An 18,387-nucleotide genomic window follows, 5' to 3' on the forward strand; every position below is an offset into this window, starting at 1 on the left:
GTTTCCTCAAAAACTTAAAAATGGAACTGCCATTTGACCCAGCGATCCCACTTCTGAACCTTCTGATTCAGGGACTCTCAGGAGAATGCAGGCCTTTTTTTTCCCTCCCTTCCCACTACTCTTGTTAGTGGGCAAAGATTCTGGATCCCCTGTATGCTTTCTACATCTCAAACACACACCCAGCAACAACTTCAATTTGAGAGCTAGAAACCACTGAGACTTGGACTCTTGTTTAGCTACTGTAAAGGTTCTCTATTAACTATTCATGATGAGAAATTGAGCAGTTCTCTTAAGTATTTGGATTATTTGGCAATCATCTTAAACATTCTCCCAAAATACCTTTCTCTAATCTTAGTACATTTCTGTGGCCATCTGTCATGATCAAATCTCTCTCCCCACCCACCCTCTAGAGATACAAGCAGAATAATCCAAGTCCATAGAGCTAAGGTTTTTCTGAAAATATTTCTGTAATCTATTCCCTTTCAACTCTATTTCCTCTCCACTTCCTCTCACTCCAACGTAGACAACCACTCCACTGTGTTTGATGTGGGTTCTTTTATTTGCATATGTTCCTATAAAACATTAGTGGGGCTTTTTGTGCCTGTATTTTTTGTTTTCAGTTGTGATAAATATAATATATATTTATAGTTTTTAAAATGACACAGAAGGATGTACATTCCTTGGAGAATCACAAGTTGCCCTCCCTGGCAACATGCAAGTTTCCCAGCCCCACTCCCAAATAGAACTATTATGTTTGTAAGTATTTTCCCATGTATCAGCTACATAAACATATAAGCTTTATTTTTTTATTTTTCAATTACAGTTGACATATACTATTATACACTATTATAGTGACATACACTATTTCAGGTGTACAACATAGTGATTAGACATTTATATAATTTACAAAATGATCACCCTGAAAATTCTAGTACCCATCTTACACCATGCATAGTTATTGTAACACTAGAGGCCTGGCGCACAAAATTTGTGCATGGGTATAGTCCCTAGGCCTGGCCTGCGATCAGGGCCATCTTCCCTGGCTACCCGCAGCCAGCCCTGCCCACTGCTATCACCCACCCCCAGTTCCCTGTTCGCCATCGGGTGATCAGAGCCTGACAGCCGGGGGATGGACCTGATAGGTCGGCTGTTCCCACCTGCTTGCTTGCCCCACCCCTGCCGCGGGTTGCCCTCTGTGTGTGGGGCGACTGGTGGGATGGGAGCCTTACCCTGGCACCACCTGCGTCCCCTGCCACTCACCCCCAGTTCCCTATTTGCCATCGGGCAATCAGAGCCGGCTGGCCAGGGAAAGGGACCAAGAGGTGGTCAGTGCACCTCATAGTGACTGGTCAAACGGTTATCTGGTCATTCCACAATTAGGGTCAATTTGCATATTACCCTTTTATTACATAGGACTAGAGGCCCGGTGCATAAATTCATGCACTGGTAGGGTCCCTCGACCTGACCTGTGCCCTCTTGCAATCCGGGATCCCTTGGGGAATGTCAGAGAGCCAGTTTTGGCCCAATCCCCGCAGGCCAGGCCAAGGGACCCCACTGCTGCATGGGCACCTGGCCTCTAGTATGCATATAAGATCTTTGATAAATCTCTTCCCACCCTCCACCCTCCCCCTTTCCCTCTGAGATTCATCAGTCTGTTCCATGTTTCCATGCCTGTGGTTTCTGCTCCTGTGTTGACCATCTGCCCCCTGGTGGTCAGTGCGCATCATAGCTACCAGCCGGTCATCTGGTTGTAACGGTCACTTAGGCTTTTATATATATAGATTATTGACTATATTCTCTATGCTGTACTTACTTACACCCCCATGACTGTTTTTAAAACTGGCAGGTATATACCTTAATTCCTTAAATAGGTAGATATTTTAGTATATTCTCATATATAGTCTACATTATATTATACATACAGATCCTGCTCTTCATTAACCTGTTCCTTTAATTTGTACTGGATGTAATTATAGATTCATACGTGGTTGCAAAAAATGTACCGGAAGGTCCCATGTACCCTTCACCCAGTTTCCCCAGTGGTAACATCTTGCATAACTATAGTTCAGTATCAAAACCAGGAAACTGACATTGATACAACCCACAGATCTTATTTGGGCTTCAGTTTTACGTGTACTTGTGTGTGTGTGTGTGTGTGTGCGCGCGCGCGCTCGCATAGTTCTTCATGAATGTCTTTTTTAAATGCAAAATTGACTTTATGCTATACATGTCCCTAGATTTCTGCCCTCTCTGTTTATGGGATTCACTCGTACACCTGTGTGCAGAGCTGGTTTGTTGTTTCTAGTTTCTGAGGAGAATCCCATAGTGTCCATCTTCCACCTGTAATGTACCTGTTTCCCAGCAGTGGACACTTAGCCAGCTTCTTGCTTCCTACCTCCGTAGATGATACTGTGATCAATATCCTCACTCAGGCCCCCCTATGGATTTGTATCACTCAGACATACATGCAGGAGTTGGGCTGCTGGGGCATTTGTCTGCTAGGCTCTGAGGAATGTTTGCATACATCCACATGCCAACAGGCATAGCATCACTTCTCTGTTTATGGGTCCCCATATTGTGTGATTTCTGGGTCCCTATATTGTGTGATTGTGTAAGAGGTAATCCTGGGTTTAAGATCTAGAGCCTGAAATATCATAGAAAACTTTTGGTGGGACCGTGGGAGAAAACATTGAAAAAAACAAAACAATTCCTCTCTTATGGTAAAAAAATTTGTATGATATGAAAAAGAATTATATTGATACTACAAGTAATTCCTAATCTCTGAATGCTATAATGCTATAATATCTGACCATTTCAGATCTTCTATTCTCATTCTATTTTCTTTTCCCGTCTCCCCAAATAGCATTCTGATTAATGAACAGCTTTTATTTATTTACTTGTTTATTTTTCAAGAGGAAGGCTTTTAGCCAAGAGCCTACATACCTAAAGTTTTGAGGACACCATTCCATTTCAAGCCATGACATAGTCCTAAAAGACCAAAAGAATGGGAGGGATTGAAATATGTCAAAATATCCTGTCTTGTTTCTACTGTATTAAATAATCAGTGTAATTGAGACTTAGACAGCGGAGATCTTCCATCCAAGTTCCCACGTGCTCTGGTCACCTGCACCAGCCAGGACATTTAGCTGGCGCTGCTACAGTAGCTGCTTACTGAGAGGGAAGATTAAGCAAATTGTCACTAGACAAGCTGGATTTCACAGGCTCCTGTGAAATAGACCGATTTGTATAAAAATATATTGCTGCCCAGCCAGTATGGCTCAGTGGTTGAGCGTCAACCTATGAACCAGGAGGTCACAGTTTAATTCCCAGTCAGGGTACATGCCCAGGTTGCAGCTTGATCCCCAGTGGGATCATCATTGATGTTTCTATCTCTCCCTCCCCCTTCCGCTCTAAAATCAATAAAAATATATTTTAAAATTATATAGATAGATATTATAAAATTATATAGATATTTTAAAATTATATAGATAGATATTATAAAATTATATAGATATTTTAAAATTATATATAATAATTAGATAGATAGATAGATAGATAGATAGATGATAGGTAAGTAAGTAGGTAGGTAGGTAGATAGATAGATAGATAGATAGATAGGTGATAGATTGCTATTCTCTGTCAGTGACCTCAATTCCATGAAAGATACTTTTGTGATTCTGTTGTCCTATGCATATTTAAAACACCCAGTTTTCAAAACATTTGCATTCACTGAGGTCCTACTTCAGGGGCAGGGGAATCACACAGATTCTTCACCTACCTATTAGGTGTCAGCAGATCAGCTTGTTTGTTCATCTGAGCCCTCTTAGTGAGGTGGTGCTATTGTCCAAGTTTTAAGGTAGATAGTCCTTTGATACCTTTTATGGGGTCTAGAAAGTTCTGTTGATTGATCTCGTGGAGGCCAATCCATGGAACAGTATTTTTTTAATTTAACTAAATTTATTTCCTTTATCAATATAACAGCACCTTTGTTCATTGGTTTCTGTTGAGTGGTTCATTTAAACTTCAGTAAAATGTAGACTTGATTTGATTTGTTAACACGTGGAATTATAAGCTAAAGATAGAATCCTACTAGAATTTCAAGAATACTAAATTTACTAATAGATGAGTTAATAGATCAGCAATCAGTAAGCTGGAAGGAGAAACAGGAAAGCTATTGAGAATGGTAAATGGAAAAATAATCTTAATAAATGGCTAAAAGTCCAGTTTATATACTTCATTCCTATATGATATGGGACAGGGAGTAATTCCTTTGCAAAGGTGAGGAGTTAGCTGATCTGGGAATGAAAAACGACCCACTGCCGTGACGGCTGCCAGGTCCATGGGTTGTAAGTGCTTGCTGCTGACAGTGTTATTTCCTGCCCCTCCTCCACCTTCCCAGACGCCCTTGCACTTGGCCGTGATCACCAAGCAGGAGGCTATGGTGGAGGACTTGCTGAGGGCTGGGGCCGACCTGAGCCTTCTGGACCGCTTGGGAAACTCTGTTTTGCACCTTGCTGCCAAAGAAGGACAGGATACGATCCTCGGTATTTTACTCAAGCACAGGAAAGCAGCTCTGCTGATCAACCACCCCAACGGGGAAGGTAAGAGAAAACCCGCACATCATGGTATAACTGTCGCTATCTGTGTTCTAAACAGTTAGTCGGTGTTTGATAAACGTGTTCTATTATTTGATTTGCACCCGAAGTGCTTTTAACCTTAGTCACCTGGAGCTATCAGCTCTGTGAGGATTTCTGTTGCTCACCAGAGCCGATTCCTTCAGAGATGACTTGGGAGAGTTAGTCAGGAGAAGGAATGAGCAGAGGCCCGACAATACTGGGCGTGAACTGGAGAAAGCATCATTTATTCTGAGAATGTTTATTTGCCCACGGTGTCTCCTGAGAACATAAAGGGAGACTCTGGGTTCCCATGCAGAACAGTTGACTTACAGCGCCTGGAAAGACTGTCTGGAACAGAGGCTCTCTCAGCACTAGACGTGCTGCAACCCATCAGCCTTCCCCACCCCCCAACCCCCACCCTCCCTACCTCCAACCCCGTGGATCAGTCTGGTCATTTCCTTCAGCTGCAGAGGGGGGCTGTCCTGGGACTGCCTTCCTGCCCTGTGACTGTCCCTGTGCTTGGGCCACAGGTCTGAATGCCATCCATGTAGCCGTGATGAGCAACAGCATGCCCTGTCTGCTGCTGCTGGTGGCCGCAGGGGCGGATGTCAACGCACAGGAGCAGAAGTCGGGCCGCACCGCGCTGCACCTGGCCGTGGAGCACGACAACATCTCCTTGGCCGGCTGCCTGCTCCTGGAGGTAAAGGATGTACTTGTTTGCCTTTGCACCAAATTCCAAGGGCGATTTAGGAAAATCTTTTCAAAAAACGGTGTTGGTGACAGCCTTTCTCCCTACATTCCACTCTTATTTCATGTCTACGCAAGGCTTCAGAACCGCAGCCTCAGACATTCCTGTCGCCCCTGCCCGGGAGCTCTCACTGGGGATTATTTCAGTGGCAGAGCCTGCCCCAGAGGGCACCTGTGCTAGGAATACAACTCAAGGAGCCATGAGACAGGTCAGGGGGGCGAGCAAACCATCAACTAACCATTTTCTGTGTGGGCCGGGTTGTAGGGTGATGCCGATGTAGACAGTACCACCTATGATGGAACGACACCCCTGCACATAGCGGCCGGAAGAGGCTCCACCCGGATGGCGGCTCTTCTCAAAGCAGCAGGTAAGGCAGCCCGGCAGTCAGCTGTGGAAAATGGTATCAGCAATGCAAACCCAGCTACAGTCCAGCAGCCCTGTCACCTTCTGTAAGCCACAGCCCTGCTGCTGAAAGGCTCAGGTGAGAAGTTCTATGGCAAGTCTCACTTTAGCGGCCATAAAGCGCTGTTCGCACTAGTCATCCTGGAGTTCGTCCTGAGAGTTGTGTCAGTTTTTACTCTCTAATGCACCCGTTCGTTGTGGGTGTGGGTGGTTTAGTGGACTCCCATGATGAGATCTTAAACACAAATTTAATTCCTTATGGAATTCTGAGCAGTACGGTCTCATCACATCAGGAGTCCCCAGAAGGAAAAACATATTGGTATAAGAAAGAATTTAAAGATTTCCTTTTACAAGAAAGGTCTCTTAGAAGTTGAAGTAAGTGGACAAAACAAACGGAACAGGTATTGATAGTATATTGGGTACTATCATGTGTGAAGCACTAAAAATTAGCAGCATTTATTGACTCTGAACCAGGCATTGCACCTGCACGGTCTCATTTAACCTTAGTTAACCCACAACAACCCCCTTGAGACAAATCCCATTAGTATTATCCCCGTTTTATAGCCGAGGAAACAGACTAGAGAAACTTTTTCATCTCAGTCTCAGGGTCCCAGTAACTGACAGAGCTCTGACTCATGCCTTGTCATTCTGAACTTCCAAACTTTATTCTCCCTACTGTGTTTCTCTCCCCTATCTTCTCAAGGATCTGCAGCTGTTATTCCATTTAATCCTCTACTCCTATGAAGTATAGAGAAAATAGTCCTGCTCATTCCTGAATCTCTATTGCCTTGAATACTTAGAATCTCCAAGACCATTTAATGAAATTGGTATTTCATATCTGCCCAGATAGTTCTGATTTCACTTGAGAGGTTATTAAAAATTTTTAGAAAGTAAGTGCTTTATTAATTCAAGAAAACAGAGAAGGTTAAACAGCTTCTTAAAAAGTTGAGTCTAGAAAGATGTAGGAACTTCTTTGAGGCACCACATTTTTCTGACAAGTAAAATCATTTCCCAAGTAAATGTTCTGGCTTCAGCAGCAAACATCCCAGCAGCCTTTTCTTTTCTCCTTTGTCTAGTTCACCTTTCTCTTGAATAAGCCTCTAGTTTGGCAAGTCAGGGGTTATATTTAAGAAATACCTTCAGGCAAGGAGCTATAACCCTTTCAAAAATGCTTTATCTTGAATTCTCAGTATCCCATGGAAGGAATGGCAAGTAACTGTGTCTTTAGTAGATAAATGAGGAAACTCAGGTGAAAAACCTGGTCCTGGACCTGGAGAGTATCATGCTAAGTGAAAGAAGTCAGTCAGAGAAAGACAAGTATCACAGGATCTCACGCATGTGGAATCTAAGTAACAAAATAAACTGATGAACGGAGTGGATCCAGAGACATGGAAGCATGGAACAGAGTGTGGACTCTCAGAGGGAAGGGGGGGGGCGCATTTAGAGGGTAAAGGAGGACATATGTAATATTTTCAACAATGAAGAATTATTTTTAAAAAAGGAAAACTTAGTCTTGGGCTCAAAGTCATGAAGCAGGTCACTTAAGGAAGCAACATAGCTCAGCTCTTCTGGTCTTGGGTTCTGTAATTGTTCATCTGAATTTCTCCATTGTTTTCATTGTCAGATGACACTGCCTCATAAATCAGGCTAGGACTGGGATAATGAAATAAGAAATAGCATCAAGATTCTCCTTTGGCCCTAACCAGTTTGGCTCAGTGGATAGAGCGTCGGCCTGCGGACTGAAAGGTCCCAGGTTAAATTTCGGTCAAGGGCATGTACCTTGGTTGCAGGCACATCCCCAGTAGGAGATGTGCAGGAGGCAGCTGATCAGTGTTTCTCTCTCATCGATGTTTCTAACTCTCTATCCCTCTCCCTTCCTCTCTGTAAAAGACTCAATAAAATATATTTAAAAAAAGAAAAAGATTCTCCTTTGACTCTCATGAGACACTCCCTATTATTTTTTTAATCTTTATTGAAAGTATTACAGATGTCCCCTTTTTCCCCATGGACCCATTCTAGCCCTCACCTGTTCCTCCCCGCCCCCCAGGCCTTGGCCACATTATTGTCTGTGCCCATGGGTTATGTATGGGTTATGCATATGTGCATACAGTTCTTTGGCTAATCACTTCCCATACCCCCACCCACCCCTGCCTTCCCTCTGAGGTTCAACAGTCTGTTCCATGCTTCTATGTCTCTGGATCTAGCACTCCCTATTATTACAGTTAGCACAAGTCACATGTTCTCCCAGCAAGATAAAAACAAGTTCCTCTTCCCATAAGGGTGTGCTTCACTTGCTCCTGTCCTTAGACATTAAGCTAAACTCTCATTAAAAGAGTTGCTAAGCCTTTGAGAAATAACTTGAGCTCTAATCTTTGAGTTACTCTTGGTGTTTCTTGCTGTGGGCTAAGAAACAGACTAGATTTTCTAAGATCAACCCTAAATTCTTCAATCACTATCCATCCTAGCAGAGGTGTTTTTGGTGTTTTTGTTCAGTGATCAGGGCCCTGGCATGCTGTACCCAAGAATAAAACTGAACATGTTGTCACTAGACAGCAAGCGTCTCTGTTCTTTTGAGCAACTAGGAGAGGAAGTTGCGACATGCACGTAAATGCGAACCTTGGGACCCTCATCCTGAGGGTGCACCCCAGCACCTGTAAACTGCCATTGTTGGTCCCCAAATTAAAGATGCATCATTCAGTCTATCCTATGGAGTTCAGTTTGAGAGTCAGAGTATTCCAAGTCTTTTGTTTTGAAAGTGTCCATGGATGTATAGGGTATCATCAGATACCTTTACAATCAAAATAAATTAGAATTTAAGAGATGGTCTCTCTGCTGTAACCGGTTTGGCTCAGTGGACAGAGCGTCGGCCTGCGGACTGAAGGGTCCCGGGTTCAATTCCGGTCAGGGGCATGTACGTTGGTTGCGGGCACATCCCCAGTGGAAGGTGTGCAGGAGGCGGCTGATCAATGTTTCTCTCTCATCGATGTTTCTAACTATCTCTCTCCCTTCCTCTCTGTAAAAAATCAATAAAATATATATTTAAAAAAGAAAAAAAGAGATGGTCTCTGGATATTTCAATAGAAATGTTTATATGTTTACTAGAGGCCCAATGAATGAAATTCGTGCATGGCGGGGGTGGGGGGGTCCCCTCAGCCCAGCCTGCGCCCTCTCGCAGTCCAGGACCCCTCAGGGGATGTCCAACTGCCGGCTTGTGGCTGGATGGCCTTCTGCTGCTGCACAGGCTGCTGTTTTGAGCTTTAGCAGTTGCTGCCCGTGCATGGGCTGGGCCATCACAGTCTGTCCTGCGAACACTATTGAGTGGGTGAGTCAAGTGCGGAGGCCGGCTCACCCTGAGTTCCCTGCACTTTCCTGAGACACTGAGTTGTTCAGACTGATTGCCTTCTACAGAGAACGGCACCCGGATCGGGCCTAAGCCGGCAGTCGGACATTCCCCAACAGATGTCTCAGTGAGCCAAGCAGCAGGCAGCCAGGGAGGAGCCCGAATCGGGGCCAGGGGCCACGCCACTCGTGCTCATCCCGGCCCACTGCACGTGCTGCCACTGCATGGTAGTGCTGCCGCAGTGTAGGGAGAGGCTCCTGATGCAGCAGCGGTTGCGCTCACCAGCCGTGAGCCTGGCTTGTGGCTGAGTGGCACTCCCCCTGTGGGAGTGCACTGACCACCAGGGGGCAGCTCCTGCGTTGAGCGTCTGCCCCCTGGTTGTCAGTGTGCATCATAGCGACTGGTCATTTTGGTCGTTCCGCCATAACGGTTGCTTAGGCTTTTATATATATCAATAAGTAATGTTTTATATATGTATATAATCTGACCCCCGCAGGCAATTGGAAATTAAAGAGGTGCAGGGTTACCTAATGCTATGTAACTTGACTTTGCAGGAGCAGATCCCCTGCTGGAGAACTTTGAGCCTCTCTATGACCTAGATGACTCGTGGGAAAGGGATGGAGATGATGAAGGGGTTGTGCCTGGAACCACACCTCTCGATATGGCCACCAACTGGCAGGTGAGTGTAGCTCTAGTCTGTTTCTGGCAGCTCCAGTGGGGGCTGAAGGTTCGGGAATGTAAGAACAGAGGCTCTGCCTGGGTCTTTATTCCCCAAAGCCCTTTGCCTTTTATTTTTTAAGAAAGTCTCCTTATTACAAGCTGGTTTTGTTGTTTGGAGATCTGTATGCCCCCAACAACAATCTGTTTGCTTATCTTGAAAAGCTTATCCATGAGAGATCTAGGTCAGCAGAGTTCTGAATGTGAAGTGTATGCCTAATCTGATCCGAGTTCAGTTGTGAGAGAGGGTTAGACCAGAGAAAACACAAAATTCACATCAGGAGTTATCCATTCTGAACTGACACCAGAATTGCCTTTGTCTTCATTTCTGAAGCTGGAATAAATGCTACGGTTTGCTTGAACTTTGGTAAGTGATTTCTCCAACATAGAAGGAAACTGGAGATTCTTCTGAGAAGTTCAATAACACAAACAAAGTAAACAGACTTAAAGCCTTCCTCAAACCACCACTGAGCTTTGAAGGTGAAAAGCAGGTACTAGGTCTTCCTGGTGAGAAGAGCCAGAGGGAGGAGGTGGGCAGCACACAGATCCCCAACATGACGAAGTCGACTGCCTCAGGGGAGGCGCTGCTCCACCTCCAAAAGCAGCTCCTGTGTCCCATGTGGACTGGGCTGAGGGACCCCGGCAGAGACCACACGGTTCCCCTTTTACACCGAGCACCTGGCTTTCCCAGAAGCCTCACCTCAGAAGGCAGAAAGATAACCCAGTTCAGTGACCCAAGCCTTCCTTCCCCGGGGCAGCCAGCAGCCACGTGACTGCAGAGGACACAGAAAGGCCTCCATCGCTGTGGGATTTTTTTAGTTTAAACTTAAGACTTTTCTGGCCCCTCAGTTAGGATGTAGAGGCTAGAAGGCTAACACCAGGCCTTATGAGCATTTCTGTACCTCTGTTTGAGCAAGTTGATGAAACTCATTCTCGGAGCCTTTTCCTAGGGAGGGCGTCAGCGAGGGGACACAGGTGCACAGCTCTGAGGAAGGGCAGCCCCCCTTCCCCCCACCCCAGCTCTAGCGGAGACCTCACTGACCAATGACTGACCAAGACATGGCTGGCTTGGCAGCCTGCACTGCCTTTGGCCCTTGCTCTCTATGAGGCTGGGTTGAGTCCTCCAACCCTTCTCAGGCAGCTCCTGTGGAACACAGCCCCCCAGCCCCAAAGTCCCAAAGGGCCCGCATACCCCTGGGCCATGGCAGTGACTGCTCTCTCCACACTTCATCTTCAGGGTACCAGAACCTCCCAAGAAGGACACTCTGAGTTCTTAGTTTAAAAAAAAAAATCCCTTGTGGTCCTTTTAATGTGCAATTGTTCCCTGTGTTTTTCTCCCACCAGGTATTTGACATATTAAATGGGAAACCATATGAGCCCGAGTTTACAGCTGATGATTTACTGGCACAAGGTGAAGTCTCTTACCCAGTGTTATCTCCACACCGTGACTTGGAGGGGGTGGGGAGAGCTGGCATTATCCGGGATGTTCTGTAAAAGGCACAGTGGTTATTTCAGAATCAGAAGGTCCTGGAGGTATGAAAGGGAATAGCCAGTTGTAATCTACTAAAACACATGCTGCTGGTACTCAGCGGGGCTTCTGCTGACTCTCAGGTAAAGGAGCTTGGTGGCCTCCAGGGGGCACTGGAGGGTGAGCAGTGCGGCAGCCACCACGCCCTGCAGACTGTCTCGGTCCAGCCAGGACAGCCGGGTTTCTTCTTCATTTCCTTCAGGAGACATGAAGCAGCTGAATGAAGATGCAAAGTTGCAGCTCTACCAGTTGCTAGAATTTCCTGATCCAGACAAAAACTGGGCCACTCTGGCACAGAAATTAGGTCTGGGGATACTCAATAATGCCTTCCGGCTGAGTCCTGCTCCTTCCAAAACTCTCATGGACAATTACGAGGTAACGCATCGCCTGACCTTGCTGACCATGTGCATTTGACTTTGCTCTGTTGATGTCACTATTGGGCACAGCCCCTTCCCTTTCTCTTAATTCTGAAGAAAATCCATCCTTACCCATGTCCTGAGGGTGGTCCCAGCCAAGATCAAAACCCTCCTTCCTGGAAGGCTATTTTCAGATGCCTGGAGATTTTATGCAAAAATGACACCTAGGGCTTGGGCCAGGTAGCTAAGTGGGTTACAGCGTCATCCCAATGAGCCAGGGTTGCGGGCTCAATCCCCGGTCGGGGCACATACAGGAGACCACCAATGAATGCATGGATCCATAAAACAACAAATCAGTGTTTCACTCTCCCCATCTCTAACATAATTTTTTTTAAAGGAATTTTTTTAAAATGCTACCTAGAGGGTCAGGATGGTCACAGAACTTTCATGTCCCTAGATCAGTGGTTCTCAACCTGTGGGTCGTGACCCCTTTGGCAGTCAAACGACCCTTTCACAGGGGTCGCCTAAGACCATCCTGCATATCAGATATTTACATTACGATTCATAATAGTAGCAACATTACAGTTATGAAGTAGCAACGAAAATAATTTTATGGTTGGGTCACAACAATGAGGAACTGTATTTAAAGGGCCAGAAGGTTGAGAACCACTGCCCTAGATAAACACGACAGACTGTAATCAATAGTCATGCCTTTCCTCTCCAAAGAGAATGCCTGATCCCTTACCAGGACATGGAATAGGCTGTCTGTGAGGTGACTCCTAGTGGAGCCATTATCTGGTGACATTTTCATTTCTAAAACTAGAAGATCAAAAAACACGGGGAGAAATTATTTTCTTTTGAAAGTTGTGTTGATAGCTCTTGTTGTTTCTCAGTGGTTTTCAGGGCTTCAGTTTCCACAGGGATAATGCATATTCTTAGCTCTAGGTAGTTTCCCTGCCTCAGCGCACACACACACCTCTCTCTCTCTCTCTCTCTCTCTCTCTCTCTCTCTCTCTCTCTCTCTCTCTCTCTCTCCCCCTCCCTCCCTCCCTTTCTCCCTCCTTCCCTCCTCCTCTTCTCCACCTCCTCACCCCCCTCCACCCCCAGCCCCGGTACTATAAAGCACTGCTCTGTAATTTCCTGAGTGCTTTGAGCTGAAACAGGAAACTTGACTCACAGTGTTTTCTTAGACGCCCTCTGCACCGACCTCTCCAGGACCACCTGGCTCTGGTGGTGGAGGAAGCGGCTTGGAGAGGGAAGGGTGTGGTGTGGTGTTCACAGCTGCCTGGCTGTTCCCTGCACCAGTTTTCACACGAGAACATACTCTTTCTTCCTTTCTTCCCTGCAGGTCTCTGGAGGGACAATACGAGAGCTGCTGGAGGCCCTGAGACAGATGGGCTACACTGAGGCCATCGAGGTGATCCAGGCAGCCTTCTGCACCTCGGGGACGGCAGCCCCCGGCCCCGCGAAGACCACCACGCAGGCCCACTCCCGGCCTCTCTCGCCTGCCTCCACAAGACAGCAGATAGGTAAAGAGAAAAAGACAGAAAAGGTGTTGAGATATTTTCCTGCTTCTCGGGCCAGTGTGTTCATTCGCTTGGGATATGGCCGGTCCTCCCCACCATTCTCTCCTGAATATACTGTCCCGGTGTCCGTCTCCTCCCCGCCGGGGGCTCACAGTTCTCCCTCCTGCCCTCCTGACACCGCTGCTCAGGAAAAGGGCTGTCCCCAGGAGTGGTCACAGTTACATGTGAGTTACTTAGGTTCACAACAAATCCTCAAAACAACATGTAGGGGGTTAAGGTAAATAGTATTTCTCTTGTCTTTTTAATGTAAAAGAGACGGAGAGAGAAATGCAGGGGAACCAGTACTGGCACCCAGCGGCGACACTGCTTCTCTCCCCCCCCCCACTCAGCCTCCCCCATGCTCAGGACATGGGCCTCGCCTCCCACCCCTCCCCACCCCTCAGCCTCCCCCACGCTCAGGACATGGGCCTCGCCTCCCACCCCTCCCACCCCTCAGCCTCCCCCACGCTCAGGACATGGGCCTCGCCTCCCACCCCTCCCACCCCTCAGCCTCCCCCATGCTCAGGACATGGGCCTCGCCTCCCACCCCTCCCACCCCTCAGCCTCCCCCACGCTCAGGACATGGGCCTCGTCTCCCACCCCTCCCCAGCCCTCAGCCTCCCCCACACTCAGGACATGGGCCTCATCTCCCACCCCTCCCACCCCTCAGCCTCCCCACGCTCAGGACATGGGCCTCCTCTCCCACCCCTCCCACCCCTCAGCCTCCCCCACACTCAGGACATGGGCCTCACCTCCCACCCCTCCCACCCCTCAGCCTCCCCCACACTCAGGACATGGGCCTCGCCTCCCACCCCTCCCACCCCTCAGCCTCCCCCACGCTCAGGACATGGGCCTCCTCTCCCACCCCTCCCACCCCTCAGCCTCCCCCACGCTCAGGACATGGGCCTCATCTCCCACCCCTCCCACCCCTCAGCCTCCCCCACACTCAGGACATGGGCCTCGCCTCCCACCCCTCCCCAGCCCTCAGCCTCCCCCACACTCAGGACATGGACCTCATCTCCCACCCCTCCCACCCCTCAGCCTCCCCCACGCTCAGGACATGGGCCTCGCCTCCCACCCCTCCCACCCCTCAGCCTCCCCCACGCTCAGGACATGGGCCTCCTCTCCCACCCCTCCCACCCCTCAGCCTCCCCCACGCTCAGGACATGGGCCTCATCTCCCACCCCTCCCACCCCTCAGCCTCCCCCACACTCAGGACATGGGCCTCGCCTCCCACCCCTCCCACCCCTCAGCCTCCCCCACGCTCAGGACACAGGCCTCGCCTCCCACCCCTCCCACCCCTCAGCCTCCCCCACGCTCAGGACATGGGCCTCCTCTCCCACCCCTCCCACCCCTCAGCCTCCCCCACGCTCAGGACATGGGCCTCGCCTCCCACCCCTCCCACCCCTCAGCCTCCCCCACACTCAGGACATGGGCCTCGCCTCCCACCCCTCCCACCCCTCAGCCTCCCCCACGCTCAGGACACAGGCCTTGTCTCCCATCACTCTTGGCTCCATCAGTCAGCCACATAAAACGTGTAACGTGATGGACTCTCACAGCCCAGCAGTCCTGTATTTCCCTTTGTTCTCCCACACTCTAAGCAGCCATTTCATGCTTTTTCTGTCTAACCCCCAGCATCCCTTCCCCTGCACTCCTGGTTTCTCCCTCCCTCTGGATCACCTAGCAAGCATGCTGTGGTTCCCCTCATCTTTTCAAAATAAAACAAAAGCACTCCTTGTATCCCACTTCCCCTTTACCTACAGTCCCTCTGCTCTCCACACAGCAGAGCTGCTCAGGAGAATTTCCCAGGGTGTTCTTCCCGCCTTCTCGCCTCCCCTTGACCCCTGCAGTCGGGGCCCATCCCCCCTCCACCAGGTCTGCTCATCTCGTGATGCCCAGCATCTGGTCACCTGCTCACCATCCTTCTCGTCTTCTCCACTGCTCTCAGCACACATGCCAGTTGGCCATTCCCCCCCCTGCTTCACAGTCTCCCCTCTTGGCTTTCCCACAGCACACACACCCTGGTGCCTCCTCCGCACACCTCTTTGAAACTCACAGCCCTGCAGAGCCCAGTCCTGGCACTCCTTACTCGCCCTTCCTTACAGGGGACTGTTGTTCCCACCTGAACTGAGTATTGGCCATGTCAGTCAGAAGCCCTGCCGCGCTCCAGGAGGTCCAGGCAAAAGCCTAGGCGTTCCTATGAATGCGCCCTGGTCCAAACCTCCCTACAGCCAGCCGTCTCATTTCTTCCTCTCTGCAACCACCACCCTCATCCAGTCCCCTGTCACTGCCTGTCTCCATTCCTGCAGCAACTCCTGGGCAGTCTCCGGTTTCCCTCAGTCCATTCTTCACACAACGGGAAGTTTTAAAAATCAGTGAGAGCCCTGGCCGGTGTGGCTCAGTTGATTGAGCATCGTCCCATGGACCAGAGGTCACTGGTTGGATTCCCCGCCAGGGCACATGGCGTGATTGGGGGCTCGATCCCCAGGAAGAGGCATGAAGGAGGCAGCTGATCGCTGTTTCTCTCTCACATCTGTTGTTTTTCTCTCTCCCTCTCCCTTCCTCTCTAAAATCAATAGAAACCTATTTTTAAAACCTTAGTGAGATTATAGTACTCCTGTTGTATACTCTCCAATTCATTCATCTATTCAACAAATCCACTGCATACAGCACTGTTGGAGGCTTCGAGCAATAAAGGCAGGTCCCTTCTTTATCCGTTCTCTGTTTTACACATGGCTTTCCTCTGCCCTTCCTCCCACCCCTCTGCCTGCAGCTCCGTTTTCCTTGCACTCGCCTGGCTCACTAGCCCACCCAGCCTTAGGGCCATGGAACCTGCTCTTCCCCTTCCCTGCAAAGAGCCTCCTTGCCTTGCTCCTTCTTGCCACTCAGTTTTGGCACTAGTGTCGCCTTGTCAGGGGCCCTTCCAGGGAGGTTGGGACGGGAATAATGTAACCACCAGGAAAATCACCCACATCTCCTGCCTTATGACCTCATGTTCCTTCCACACAAAGGAGTGGGTGCTATATATTAAAAAGCATTAAGCCTTTGATTTGAAGTTATTATTAAAATACTTCACAGTTCCCAACACATAAGAGAAACCCAAGAAAGATTAGATGCTTGGATAAATCAATCAGTAACAAGACAATAGCCATGTCACTGCCATTAGAGTCTTCACTTTAATATTGGAATTTAATATATAAGATGGCATTTTGATTCAGGTATATTAGACTTCTGTTCCTTTGATCACTCTCTCTATACAGGAAATAATTCACGTTGTTCATTCAGATCCATAAAGACACTTCTCAACAAGGAGAGTTTGACCTAATTGTCCAGTATAGACTCGTTTTCATCAAAATCACTTTCTTTTTTGCTACCAAAATCTCTTTGAGTCAGTGTATAGTGCTTACTAGCATATGAGGTCCAGAAAGGGCCTCTTATTTTTAGTTCCTACTTTTTTCACCAATTTACTTTCAGCAGTTTCCCCTACTTCAGCTATAAAATAGGTAATACGGTGGTTGGAAAATGCACCTGATTTCTAAGAGAGAAAGGTACACGTTGAGTCAAGAGAATTCAAAAAGGATTCTGATAAACGTGAGACTAGATTGTAAGAAAGACGTGAAAACATTTGGCTCATTTTGGTATCCTCACAGCTTTGGTATCTTCACAGTTTTTCTCTTACTCTGGGTGCATTTGGCCCCTCACCCCACTGATGGGCAGTGACAAGCCGTCGGTGTAGGTGGAATGTAGTAACTTGTAGAAGCTAATGGGCAAAAATAGCCCACATGCCTTTTCGGTGGAAGCTTTGAGTGGGGGCTGGAATGAAAGGTATGAAAAGAAAGGCTTGGCCTGGTTCCCAGCTGCGCCCTAGTGACTCTCTGCTTTTCCCCCTCAGACGAGCTGCGAGACGACAGCATCTGTGACAGCGGCGTGGAGACGTCCTTCCGCAAACTCAGCTTCACAGACTCTCTGACCGGCGGCAGCTCACTGCTCATGCTTAACAAAATGCCCCACGATTACGGGCAGGAAGGACCTATCGAAGGCAAAATTTAGCCCTCGCAATTTCCAATACCCTGTAACCAAAGTTCTGCAATTCCATTGGGTTTGCCGAAAGAAGGAAGGGAAGTGCGTCTGGGGGTGCTCCAAGGAACACCGGCCGGCCTGGGTGGTTCTGGACTTGACTCAAGGCCTCGGAAAGAAACCTGGCTGCCTCTTATGGTTCTTGAAAGAATTTCGGTTCGGCTCACTGGCAGGTAGCAGCTAGCAGCCACAGCCACAGCCACAGCCTTTGGTGGGGCTGGTGCCTCTGGGAGGGGAGGCGCCTTGCGGGGCCTTACCAGCTGCTTTCCCTGTGTCGCCGCTGCCCCTCTGCTGCACGCCTGCTATCACTGAAAGGCTAACGGTCTCCACCCGGTGTTCTTCCTAGCTGTCCACAGCACAGTCGTGCTTTCAGATTAAGAATTAAGAGAATTCTTAATATTTTATCAAGGATATTTTAAATGGGGTATTTTGAAATGAGGGTCAGTGTATAATTAAAAAATGCTTCCTGCTTTTTCTAATGGGGTTTATCTCTGTGATTTGAAAAACAACGTGCACCTGGGATGTGTCAATATTTAAACATGGTTATAATCAGTGCTGAAAATGGTATTTTTCCCCTTTTCTGCATTTTGCTATTGTAAATATGTTTTTAGATCAAATACTTTAAAAGAAAAAAATGTTGGATTTATAAATGCTATTTTTTATTTTACTTTTATAATAAAAGGAAAAGCAAATGGATGGCCTCGTCTTATTGGATCTAGACAGATACTGTTCGTGTAACCACAAGACCATTCCACAGCCTGGTTTTCACATTCACATTCCCCTGGAGAGTCAATATTTTGATCTAGAAATAAACAAAGCTATCAAAAGAAGAGTGTGCTAACTGGCAATGAAAGCTCTGGGTTTGTTAAATCCTTGCTTGGCTCGTCCCATTTAGGCTGTATCGCCTCCCTTCCTCCATCTCATGCCCGGCCCTTCCTCCTCACATCCCAGGGTGCTCCCATGCCTTCGTGGTGCACAGAGGCTGGAATTGCAGCATCCCAGGGGGTCTTGTACAAGGAACCTGCCAGCGTGGCGCTC

General features: G+C 48.1%; 1 protein-coding gene across 12 annotated transcripts in view; it reads left to right on the forward strand.

Annotated features, from left to right (window-relative positions):
- Nucleotides 1-18,058, forward strand: part of NFKB1 (nuclear factor kappa B subunit 1) — a 133,661-nt gene extending 115,603 nt beyond the window's left edge. For 3 of the 12 annotated variants that reach the window (XM_036340880.1, XM_036340897.1, XM_036340916.1), the window contains 8 exons: nucleotides 4,400-4,601; nucleotides 5,147-5,316; nucleotides 5,629-5,731; nucleotides 9,661-9,785; nucleotides 11,168-11,234; nucleotides 11,554-11,726; nucleotides 13,056-13,236; nucleotides 17,165-18,058. In XM_036340880.1, the coding sequence (XP_036196773.1) occupies nucleotides 4,400-4,601; nucleotides 5,147-5,316; nucleotides 5,629-5,731; nucleotides 9,661-9,785; nucleotides 11,168-11,234; nucleotides 11,554-11,726; nucleotides 13,056-13,236; nucleotides 17,165-17,322 (1,179 nt within the window). In that variant the 3' untranslated portion in view covers nucleotides 17,323-18,058. Of the gene's footprint in view, nucleotides 1-4,399; nucleotides 4,602-5,146; nucleotides 5,317-5,628; nucleotides 5,732-9,660; nucleotides 9,786-10,157; nucleotides 10,315-11,167; nucleotides 11,435-11,553; nucleotides 11,727-13,055; nucleotides 13,237-17,164 lie in introns of those variants that run through there. The other 9 variants (XM_036340870.1, XM_036340888.1, XM_036340929.1 and 6 more) reach the window with 6 other exon arrangements.
- Nucleotides 18,059-18,387: the final 329 nt, after the last annotated feature.

Source organism: Myotis myotis, unplaced genomic scaffold, assembly GCF_014108235.1.
Source record: "Myotis myotis isolate mMyoMyo1 unplaced genomic scaffold, mMyoMyo1.p scaffold_m19_p_1, whole genome shotgun sequence".
Lineage (NCBI taxonomy): Eukaryota > Metazoa > Chordata > Mammalia > Chiroptera > Vespertilionidae > Myotis > Myotis myotis.